This window comes from Zingiber officinale, chromosome 9A, assembly GCF_018446385.1.
Source record: "Zingiber officinale cultivar Zhangliang chromosome 9A, Zo_v1.1, whole genome shotgun sequence".
Classification (NCBI taxonomy): domain Eukaryota; kingdom Viridiplantae; phylum Streptophyta; class Magnoliopsida; order Zingiberales; family Zingiberaceae; genus Zingiber; species Zingiber officinale.
In genome coordinates, this window is record NC_056002.1 from 24,110,499 (window position 1) to 24,122,260 (window position 11,762).

General features: G+C 37.3%; 1 protein-coding gene across 1 annotated transcript; it reads right to left on the minus strand.

Moving 5' to 3' along the window:
- Positions 1 to 9,457: 9,457 nt before the first annotated feature.
- On the minus strand, positions 9,458 to 11,518 carry LOC122021188 (putative HVA22-like protein g). The gene is made up of 7 exons (XM_042579266.1): positions 11,398 to 11,518; positions 11,255 to 11,320; positions 11,022 to 11,123; positions 10,271 to 10,327; positions 10,108 to 10,171; positions 9,820 to 10,017; positions 9,458 to 9,731 (listed from the first exon to the last, which is right to left on the minus strand). The coding sequence occupies exons 2-7, from the start codon at positions 11,284 to 11,286 to the stop codon at positions 9,618 to 9,620; spliced, it is 567 nt and encodes a 188-aa protein (XP_042435200.1). The 5' UTR covers positions 11,287 to 11,320; positions 11,398 to 11,518; the 3' UTR covers positions 9,458 to 9,617.
- Between the last annotated feature and the right edge of the window lie 244 nt (positions 11,519 to 11,762).

Genomic DNA, 11,762 nt, shown 5'->3' on the forward strand with positions numbered 1-11,762 from the left:
TGTTCATGTTATAGTTTAGGCGGAACTGCTCAAAACTCTTGGGTAGCGTTTAGAGAATGATATCGACCTGAGTTTCCCCCATCGATTTCAGCTCCAAGGATTTGTATCTCTTTCAAGTGAGTCATCATTTTGAGGATATGATCCATCACGGGTGTCCCCTCATCATGATGGTCATCATCAGGTTTCTCATAGCCTCCTTCCTGATAGTCTGATTCTGGTATCCGAAGAGTTCTTTGAGATTGTGCATCATGTCATAGGCAGTAGGCATGACCTGATGCTGATGTTGCAGCACATTTGACATGGAAGCCAAATGTAACACCGCGCCATCTCATCTGCCTTGACCCATTTCCTATGTCTGTCAATTTCCTCTTCACTAGATCGCTATCAGGCACATTAGGACAGACCTCAAAAAGTACGAACTTGTATCCTTTAGCAGTTAAAACAATGTCCAAGTTTCGTTTCCAATCAATATAATTGGGACCAATAAGTTTGTTTTCTTTTAAAATAACAGTAAGAGGATTGAAAGCCATTTTGAAATCCTGAGAATCACAAAATAAAATATTTTGTCAAAACATTAGAATTTAAAATAATATTGATTCCTCGAACAATATAATTTAAATTCACCAACACCTCAAAACACCGTGAATTTCGTATGCCACGATAGTGTGAACGTATACTAATTCAAACATTTGTAAGAGGAGGTTTATTCATTAATTTTATTATCTTGTCAACCTAACTTTATGACAAATAAAATTAATAGTTGGTTTATCTTCGGTCACACAAATAATAGCAGTGACTCTGATGTGGAGGATACTATTAAATGCGCCTAAGTGTATACCATTACTTGATACTTAGTCCATTAATTAGAATTGTGCCCCTTCAGATGGAGAAGATCACACAAACCTAAATAATTTCATATAATCATCCATAGAGGAAGTTTGATCTAGTGATCCGCAAACAAACTCATCGGATGTGGAGGAAGACACTTAAAGTCAACGCACAAGTTTGAATGCATCACTTACAAACCAGTAATGGAAACCGTGGAATTTATTTAAATAATTCCTCTCCCACTTAGTTATTTAAAATCGAGGAATTTTAATCATGCACGCACATCACAGTACACATATCACAGCACATAAAACAACATATAAAGACAATAAATATGAAAATAAAATTTTCAACTATTATGGCCTCATCCAACGCTATCCTTTAATATGTCGCCAATGGATTGTTGTCCTCCAATATGTCGCCAATGGATCAAGCCATCGTGTCTATCTTGTTTCCTTTTCCGCAGCGCCTCCGGTCCTCAAAATAGCACCACACATAACTGTAGAGTGTATACTAAAAGTCTAGCTTTTTGTAAACATTTTATTTAGAAATAAAGAATCACATTGATCAAATGTCTACATTTATATGATAAGTGTAGTTGTTCAATTAATTTATATTGTAGATAACATGGTGTGTGGTGTCACATACAGAATATCATGTTATCAATTCCTTATAAATTATAAAAAGTAGCTCACGACTAAAATGGAAAGGAACAAACCATTGGAATAGTCGTAGTGTAATTTGGTATTAGTTTATCTTAACTATAAAATTACACTAGTACACTCTAAGTGTATTAAGCAGGACCATTTAAGGTAAGTTCTTTTTATATTGACTGAATAAAAGAACAAGACCTTTGTTATTATGGAAGTGTATGCTCTTAATCCTGATATAATAACAAACACATATATCTAGTATTTATTTCTTTGACTTATCAATGGGTGAGATTTAGTTCGATAAATCAAGAGGCCCGATAAGTCGGGAAATGATATTATTTATAGTATGTGTTGTTGATTATAGAAGGAAACTGTGTCCTAGTAATCTAGGTTGATGATGTCCCCAAGAGGAGCTCATAAGGATTGTCATGTAAACCCTGCAGATGGACTTAGTCCGACACGACGATAAGATTGAGTGGTACTACTCTTGGATCTAGATACTAATTAAATAAGTTGTCAGTAACTCATTTAATTAGTGAACATTTTGTATCTTAAACACAGAGAGACTAACACACTCATAATGAGGAGCCCAAAATATAATTTGGGATTGGTGTAGTAGGTCAATAATAATTCTTAAGTTGGGTGTTCGGGGCGAACACGGGAAGCTTAATTTCATCGGGAGACCAAAACCAATTCCTCCTCTATGTCCCTATCGTAGCCTCTTATTTATAAAGAGTTATACCCACCTATATCCACTTTCTTACCCAACCTTAGGTGGCCGGCCAAGCAAGCTTGGAGTCCAAGCTTGGGTCGGCCAAGCAAAGGTTGAGCCAAGTAGAGGTGGTCGGCCCTAGCTTGGAGTCCAAGCTTGGTGTGGCCGGCCATGTAAAAAAATTAAAAGGATTTTATTTTTTAAAATTTTTCCTTATGTGGAAGCCATGATTTAAAAGAGAGTTTAAAAATTAAATATTTCCTTTTATAGTTTCTACAAAGGATTAAGAGAAAGGTTTGATATCTTTCCTAATTTGTAGATTAAGAGGAAGATTTTATTTTTAAAGATAACTTTCCTTTTTAGAAATCATCCACATGTTTTAATAGAGAGATTTTAATTTATAAAATTTCCTTTTATAACCAACCATGAAGGGAAAAATTATTAGAGAAATTTTTATTTTAAAAATTTCTGGAAACAAATAAGGAAGTTTTAATTTTATGTTTAAAACTTGCCTTATTTGGAGCATATGAGGTGGTCAGCCATGTAAAGGGTTAAAAGGGATTTTTAGTTAAATTTTCCTTATTAACCAATGGCAAGGAGAATAAGGGAATTTTAATTATAATTAAATTTCCTTATATGTCAATACCAAGGAATATAAAAGAGGGGGTAGAGGTGTCTCACCTCACAACATATCTTCTATTGTTTCTCCTCTCTTCCTTAGTGTGTGGTCGACCCTATTCTCTTCTCTTTCTATTCTTCTTTAGTGGTCGGTGCATCCTTCTCTTGGAGCTCTTGTTGGTGGTCGGTTCTTACTAGAAGAAAAATGAGAGAAAGGAGACTTTGCTCTTGCATCCCTTGGAGCTTGAAGGTTGGTGGTCGAAACTTGCAAGAAGGAAGTTATCTTGGTGGTTCTCATCTTGGTAGATCATTGCCCACACAACGTCCAAGATAAGAAGAGGAATATGATAGAAGATCAAGAGATTGTTGTTTACAAAGAAAGGTATAACTAGTAATTCTATTCCGCATCATACTAATTTTCTTTGTATAATTTTTGAAATACCAAACACAAGAGGCATATGATTCTAGGTTTCGAATTTGTGATTCGAGTTTGTGTTTTTTTATTTTTCGAATTTGTGATTCGATTGTTCCTTTTGGTTAAACCTAGGGTTATATAAGGAAATTAAATATTAAATTTTTTTAAAAGGTTTTGTCTAGGCGATGGTGGATGGTCCCATACCCAAGAAGGCCTAGTGCCTCGCCATGCAGTCCTAGAAGTCAATTTTAGAAATTAATATTTAATTGAATTTGTAACATGGGTGAATTTGGATCAATAATGTTAAGCATCGTTTGCGATCCAAGTTTAAACCACTAAGAACAGATAAGTTAAATTTGGAATCAATAATGTTAAGTTCCGTTTGCGATTCCTAATTTAATTTCTAAAGAACACAATAGGTTGTTAGTAAAGGTTCATAACTTGTATAAAATTTTTGTACAGGGGAACCGATATGATATTTCGCATATCAACCAACAATAGCAAGGATACAAGCCGCAACAAAAAAATAAAAATTTACATTTATCGATCCTATATTCCACAAAGGAATTTACATGTAATCTAGATTGAACAGAATGTAAAAAAAAATAATACGGCAACCGGTCGTATTTAATTATTACAATCATGCACACACAAACAACCTCGACATGCCTGAGGGTTCAAATCATACACAAACGCACAAAGTCATAATAGTTGGATCTAGGATTCCTACAACCACCGAGTTAATCTATCTAGCACATCCTACTATTATCCGGCCTAAACTTATGTACGAACAGTGCATAATTTAACCGAAAACCAATCACACAAGGATACGATCCACGACAAAAATAAAAATTTTACATATATCGATCCTATATTCCACAAGGGAATGTACATCATGTCTAGATCGAACATAAATGTAAATTCATAGGGCTAATACAACTCCTGATGTAATAATTAAATACAATCATGCACACACAATAATATGCCTTTGACATGTCTAAGGGTCCAATCACACACAATAATCATAAGTCATAATAGTTGGAGTCTGCAACCACAGAGTTAGCACATCCTACTATTATCCTGCCTAAATAATGTATGACATGTGCATAATTAATTTTGAAAACCAAACACACAGAGGCAAACCCTAGCTCGAATACCAATTGTTGGTTGGTCCTAGGAAGATCGTACCGGTTCCACTGCACAAAATTTTTGTACAAGTGTCGAACCTTTCCTAACAACCTATTGTGTTCTTTAGAAATTAAATTCCGAATCGCAAACGGAACTTAATATTATTGATTCCAAATTTAACTTATCTGTTCTTAATGGTTTAGACTTGGATCGCAAACGATGCTTAACATTATTGATCCAAATCCACCTATGTTATAAATTCAATTAAATATTAATTTCAGAAATCGGTTCCCAGATCAAACATGGCGAGACACTTGGCCTTCTTGGGTGTAGGAGCATCCACCACTGCCTCGACAAAACCTCTTAACGAAATTCAATATTTAATTTCCTTATATAACTCTAGGTTTAACCAAAATGAACAATCGAATCACAAATTCAGAAAAACAAAAAAAACACAAACTCGAATCACAAATTTGAAACCTAGAATTATATGCCTCGTGTTTGGAATTCATACAAAGAAAACTAGTATGATACGGAATAGAATTACTAGTTATATCTTTCTTTGTAAGCAATGACCCCTTAATCTTCTGTTGTATTTCTCTTTCTTCTCTTGGACGTCGTGTGGACGACGATCTTCCAAGATGAAACCACCCGAGCCACTTCTTCTTCTCCAAGAATCTCTAGCCACCAAGCGATGCCAAAATAGAAAATTTCCTTCTCTTATTCTTCTCCAAACAACCGGCCACCATGTGCTTCTCCTCTTCTTCTTCTTCCTCTCTAAGCAACCGACCACAAGGTTTTCAAAGCCTTGATGTCGCCGACCCTAAGGAAGCAAAAGAAAAGGAGACAAGAGGAAAGGTGTCGCCGACCTAAGAGAAGAAAACAAAGAGAAGGGAAAGAAGCCATGGCCGACCACCAAGGAAAAGAGAGAAGCATAAGGAGGGCCGACCACACCAAGGAAGAGAGGAGAAAGCCTAAGGTTATCTCATGAGGCACCCTCTCCCTCTCTTTTATAATCCTTGGTCTTGGCAAAAAAAGGAAATTTTAATAAGAATTAAAATCTCTCTCTTTTAAATTTCCTATTGTCTATAGCAACAAAAGGAAAGTTTTAAAATTAATCTCTCTCTTTTAACCATGTAGACAACTGCAAAAAAGGAAAGATTAATTAAAACTTCTCTTTTAAATCATGGTTACAAAAAAGGAAAGTTGTATCAAAAATTAATCTCTCTCTTTTAAACATTGTAGACAAGAACAAAAAAATAAAGATTAATTAAAAACTTCTCTTTTAAAACCATGTGGCCAATTATAAAAGAGGAAAGTTTTAAAATTTAAAATCTCTCTTTAAAACATAGAAGAGATTTTTTAAAAAAAAATTAAAACATCCTTTTTGTTAATGTGACCGGCCATATGCTCTAACGTGGACACATCAAGCTTGGCAAGTTTTTTCAAAACTTCTCAACATCAATGTTGACACATAAACTTCTCAAAGGTTGACACATCAGCGTTGAGAAGCAACCTTGGATAACAACGCCAACGTACGGTCTAGAAGATGGGCTTAGGTGGATACAAGATTTTATTGAGGCTACAACAGGGACCGAGAGGAGAAATTGGTTTTGGTCTCCCGATGAACTTAAGTTTCCCGTGTTCGTCCTGAACACCCAACTTAAGTTCATCAATAATAACTCCTTCCACTAAAAAGTTATTATTGCACTACCGCACCAATCTCAAATTACATTATGGGTTCCTTCTTATCATGAGTGTGTTAATCTCCCTGTGTTTAAGATGACGGATGCCCACTAATTAATTAAGTTACTGACAACTCATTTTAATTAATTTCTTAGTCCAAGAGTAGTACCACTCAACCTTATCGTCATGTCGGACTAAGTCCACCTGTAGGGTTTAACAAGACAATCCTTATGAGCTCCTCTTAGGGACATTATCAACCTAGATTTCTAGGACACAGTTTCCTTCTATAATCAACAACACATACTATAAGTAATATCATTTCCCAACTTATCGGGTCTATTGATTTATCGAGCTAAATCTCACCCTTTGATAAGTCAAAGAAATAAATATTAAATATATGTGTTTGTTATTATATTAGGATTAAGAGCACACACTTTCATAATAACTAAGGTCTTGTTCTTTTATTAAGTCAGTATAAAAAGAACTTACCTTAAATGGTCCTACTCAATACACTTAGAGTGTACTAGTGTAATTTATTAGTCAAGATAAACTAATACCTAATTACACTATGACTATTCCAACGGTTTGTTCCTTTCCATCTTAGTCGTGAGCAACTGTTTATAATTTATAAGGAATTGATAACATGATCTTCTGTGTGTGACATCACACACCATGTTATCTACAATATAAATTAATTGAACAACTACACTTAACATATAAATGTAGGTATTTGACCATTGTGATTCTTTATTTCTAAATAAATGTTTATACAAAAGGTAGACTTTTAGTATACACTCTAACAGTCGACCCCTTTCTTGGGCACCAAGCAAGGCTTGGCTGGCCCCTTGCTTGAGCACCAAGCAAGGATGTGGCCGACCCCTTTCTTGGGTAGGAAGCAAGACCAAAACGGGTGAATGTGAGGCTTTATAGAGGCTACAGTAGGGACCGAGAGGAGGAATTAGTTTTGACCTTCTGATGGACTTGAGCTTCTTGTGTTCGACCTAAACACTCAACTCAAGTTCATCAATAATAACTCCTACCACTAAAGGGTCATTATTGAACTATTGCACCAATTTCATATTACAATATGAGCTCCTACTTATCATGAATGCGTTAATCTCCCTGTGTTTAAGATATCGTATGTCCGTTAATTAAATAAGTTACTGACAACTTATTTAATTAACATCTGACTCCAAGAGTAGTACCACTTAACTTTATTATCATGTCGGACTAAGTCCACATGCAGGGTTTACATTATAATCCTTATGAGCTTCTCAAGGGGACATCATCAACCTAAATAAATAGGACACAGTTTCCCTTTATAATCAACAACACATCATATAAATGGTATTATTTCCCAACTTATCGGGTCTATTGATTTAACGAATAAATCTCACCCATTAATAAGTTAAAGAAATAAATACTAAGTATATATGTCTGTTATTATATCAGGATTAAGAGTATACACATCTATAATAATAGAGGTTCTATTCTTTTATATAGTCAGTATAAATCGAACAACCTCAAATGGTCCTGCTCAATACACATATAGTGTACCAGTGTAATTTTATAGTTAAGACAAACTAATATCAAATTACACTACAACCGTTACAATGGTTTGCCCCTATCCATCTTGGTTGTGAGCTACTATTTATAATTTATAAGGAATCGATAATATGATTTTATATGTAACACCATACACCATGTTATCTACAATATACATTAAATGGACAACTGCATCGACATATATATAAATATAAAATGCAGGCATTTGACCAAAGTGATTCTCATTTCAAAATATCTCAAAAATAGATGTTCATACAAAAGTTAGGCTTATAGTATGCATCTCAACAATAGTCATACCTTGGCTCCAACGATCGTAGAATTTTCTCTACGATGCGACTATCTTCAATGTCATCGTCATTTCTTCTCAATTGGTCGACAATAACCATTACCCTTGTAAAGTAGTCTGATACACTTTTGGACTCTTTCATCTTCAACGATTCAAATTCTCCTCTTAGAATTTGAAGGCGAATACTTTTTGCTCTTTTATCACCTTTGTATGCTACTTGTAGGATCTCCCATGCCTTTTTGGAAGGTGTAGCTTCGGCTACTTTCTCAAAAGTAGCTTCATAAGAGCTTTCTTATCTTCTCTTTTGTTTCGCTATTATCGTCCTCTGTGCCTCCGTTTGGTCGACTCCTTCTTGAAGCACTTTATAGCCTCTTTCAACAATATCCCACAAGCCTTCGCTCTCCAGTAAGACACTCATTTGGATACTCCAATTATCATACTTCAAATCAACAAGATGAGAGATAGGAAGCATTGACATGGCTCTGATACCACTTTGTTGGAAAAAAAAATTATGGGAGAAAAAAAATTATGGAAGAGAAGGAGAATAAAAATAAAATGCTCCACTTACTTCATTAATGAAAAAGGTACATATTTATAAGTTTATTGGATAAACACTAATAATATAGATTTTTTTTTTAATTCTATCTCCACGAGACTCTTATTCTTATCATGACACTTCATCAAATTCTATCCTATCACATACTCTCATCAATAATTATCACCTCATCATTTTATCTTCATAAATTTTTATCAACAACTTTTATCTCATAAATTTTTATCAACAACTTTTATCTCTAAAATAAAGTCTCAACACTAATTACTCTAAAGTCCTGAGAATTGTTGAAATTACTGTTTAGTCCTTATGTGATAAATGCATCGGGCAGTTTGTTAAACTCGCATTAGGCTAATTATAGCATTGCCAAAAAAATAAGCCTTCTCTCCTTCAAATTAGGATTTTAGAGCGGCTAAAATTTTTTAGTATTTTTATTTATTTATTTTTTTATCTCAAATCTTGTTCATTTTGTGTTTTTATAAATCTTCCCGCTTATTTTTTATTCTGCTCATTCATTAAATTCGCAAAGGGATGTCGACCGCCGCCGCCGACGTTAAGAGCCCCTCGCTGGCACCGCCGGCGAGCCTCTTAATCCGGCGACGCGGGAAGCCCGTCCCGGCGGCGCTGGACCTCACGCCCCTCGCCGTCGCCCCGCCGCACACGGCCAAGGTGGAAGGCGAGTACACCAGCCTCCGCGACGTCATGGGGGGGCCAGCGCCGGCGTCAGGGCTCCCATCTCCGGCCACCACACCCGGAGCAGAGGTCCGCATGAAAAACCGCCTGGTGCAGCAGGCAGCGCAGGCGTACTTGCAACCGACGCCCACGGCGGCCGCCATTCACCGCCGCCGTGGGCTCCTCCTCAACTCCGACGTCTCCTGCAGCGAGCACCTCTCCCACTGCCTCCGCTTCTTCGGCGGATTCTGGCGGTCCGTTTGGCAGTCCCTATTCCCGTTAGAACCCCACAGCGTCGTTCTAATCCACATCAAATACTGACTCTCTAAAAAAATCCACAAATCAAAAGCGCGCGCGCGCGCACACGCCGCAGTTCGATTTGCACAACGTCAATTCATTCTTCCAGGTCCCCTATTTCATCAAATCTTTATCTATATCTTATTCTCTCTTTTTTCCTCACCAAATCAAATCGATGGTAATTCCGTACGTAATTAAATACATCATTTGCGTTGTCGAGATGGGTGCTGCTTCGCGTCTGTGCCAAGCAGGGCTTCTGCCAATTCCTCCAGTTCATCATGTTTCTTCTTCTTCTTCGATGAAGTACCTTTAACCTTCTGCACCATCAATAAATTCCATTATTTTCTGCTTCTATTCTGTTTAAGCCATCATTTTATCCCGTGTTGAAATTGGGAAGCCAATTACCTCACTGGACGATCTGCTGGAGATGACGTAGCGGAGGACATCTTGGAAGAGGGTGTAGCCTCTCTCTGTGAAGTTCCTGAGGTAGAAGACGAGGAGTTGGCCAAGCTTAGGCCTCAGGTTTCTGAACCTCTCCTCGATGTTGGGCTCATACTGCATCACCACCGGGCGCAGGAAGGCCTCGTAAACCAGATCAGTTCCCTGCAAATTAAAGGCGATCGAGCAACATAATTAGATTCAGAGATTGGGGCGTGCATGGTGGATGGATGGCATATATGTATCTGTCTGTACCTTGGTTTGGGGGTACCACAAGTAGACCAAGAAGGCCAGCTTGGCCTCGCCGTACATGGGTATCCTGGAATTTTGAGGACAAAGTTTGAGGCACATGCACAAGACAGAAAGGAAAAGAAGGAAGGAATTAGAAGATGAAGAAACACAAGTGACTGATTATTACAATGAGATGAAGCACTCGAAGAGCATTTCGATGGCTGTCAGCGTCGCCACGATGATCCTGCAGATGCAGATTTTGAGACTTGTCGATTGTAATCAGAGATTTTTTTTATTGTTTAGGCGAAATGGTCCTTATAATTTTGGCGTTATGATTTTACTCCAGTTTCACTAATATTGTTATTTTTCAGTGTAAAGACACCCTGAGGCTCAATCCTAACTTAAACTCCCATTCAGCTCAATCCTAACCTAATTCCTCCTTGGCTTAAACCAAACCGACCCCGAAAGAACCAAGTTGAGCCCAATACAACCTATTTTAGAGCAGGCTAAGCTAAGTCGAGCCACAAGTGGCCCGTGATTGCCATTTTACTAAGAACTCTAATGAAATTTCGGTTTAGTAGCCAAATAGCCTTTAAAGTGCTCCAGTTTGTCCCCCTAATTCTAAAGAACTGATTCCCTGCACAGCAAAGCAAACCAAATTGAACAATCCTGTAATTGTTATCAGCCTGATGGCGACAAACTTGGGTTACTAAAAAGATAACAAAAGCCACGTAGATGTCGAGTTAAAGTTCATGGCTTGCAGGTCTGGATCACCACTCCAACTCTCCACAAAGGCACAAACATTCCCCTTTAAACTATCGGATTAAAGCCTGTCTAAGCTAATCAAAATGGTGGATAAACAATGAATCAATCATCAGTACTAGAAACTGATTGGATTGCACTTGTTCTTCCTGATCAGCAATCGTGCAAGAATGTACCAGTATTGGCACCAGAACCGGAGCTGAACCGTGTAGTTGCCATGTTTCTGCTCCAACGTCTTGAAGCATTCGAAAGCTGGATAAGCGTAGCCAAAGAACACCCTGCCATAGAATTTCCTCCAATTCAGAGCAATTGTTGAGGTAAAAAGAACAATGAACGAGATAAAGCAGATCATTTTCGAAAAAGAAAAGAAGAGAGAGAGAGAGAGAGGAGAGGAGAGGAGAGAACTCACAGAAGAACTTTGGAAATATACCCGGCAAACATCTTCAGATCAATCCTTCAAAGCTAAGCCTTCCTCCTGAAATGAACTCAAGGATTCATGAAGGAGCTTAGGAAAATGGAGACAGATCATTAAATTTTCAGACGTGGACTTGCCCGAGGAAGGAGATGGACTCCAAAGATCAATTAGACAGAAACAAATTGATTTGAAGGAAGAAAACTTGACTATAATTTGCTGCAATTGAGAAGTGGAAGTTGGGCAGAGAAAGGAAGAAAGCAGCGGTTGCTTCAGAATCAAGGACGAATTTATGGATTAATTTCACGGACGAAAATACTCTCGTTAGCCCTCGTCGATGATGAGAGGGGCGAGGGCCATTTCGGTCTTCTCTGAAGCCGCAGCCAGTAGGGGACGAGTTTAGTTGAGAAATTAATATTTTTAAGAGAGGTAAATCATTTTTTCTTTTTCTAGAATGTGCAATGCTTTGACCTGTTGACCTAATTTATGTTCAACTTTTTTCTTC

Excerpts from the sequence above, each read along its gene's own strand:
- LOC122021188 (XM_042579266.1), bottom strand. The coding sequence starts at position 11,286 with ATGTTTGCCGGGTATATTTCCAAAGTTCTTCT. Across the intron at positions 10,018-10,107 it reads TGTGGTACCCCCAAACCAAG|GGAACTGATCTGGTTTACGA; the intron begins GTACAGACAGAT and ends TTTAATTTGCAG. Across the intron at positions 9,732-9,819 it reads CCAGCAGATCGTCCAGTGAG|AAGGTTAAAGGTACTTCATC; the intron begins GTAATTGGCTTC and ends TTGATGGTGCAG.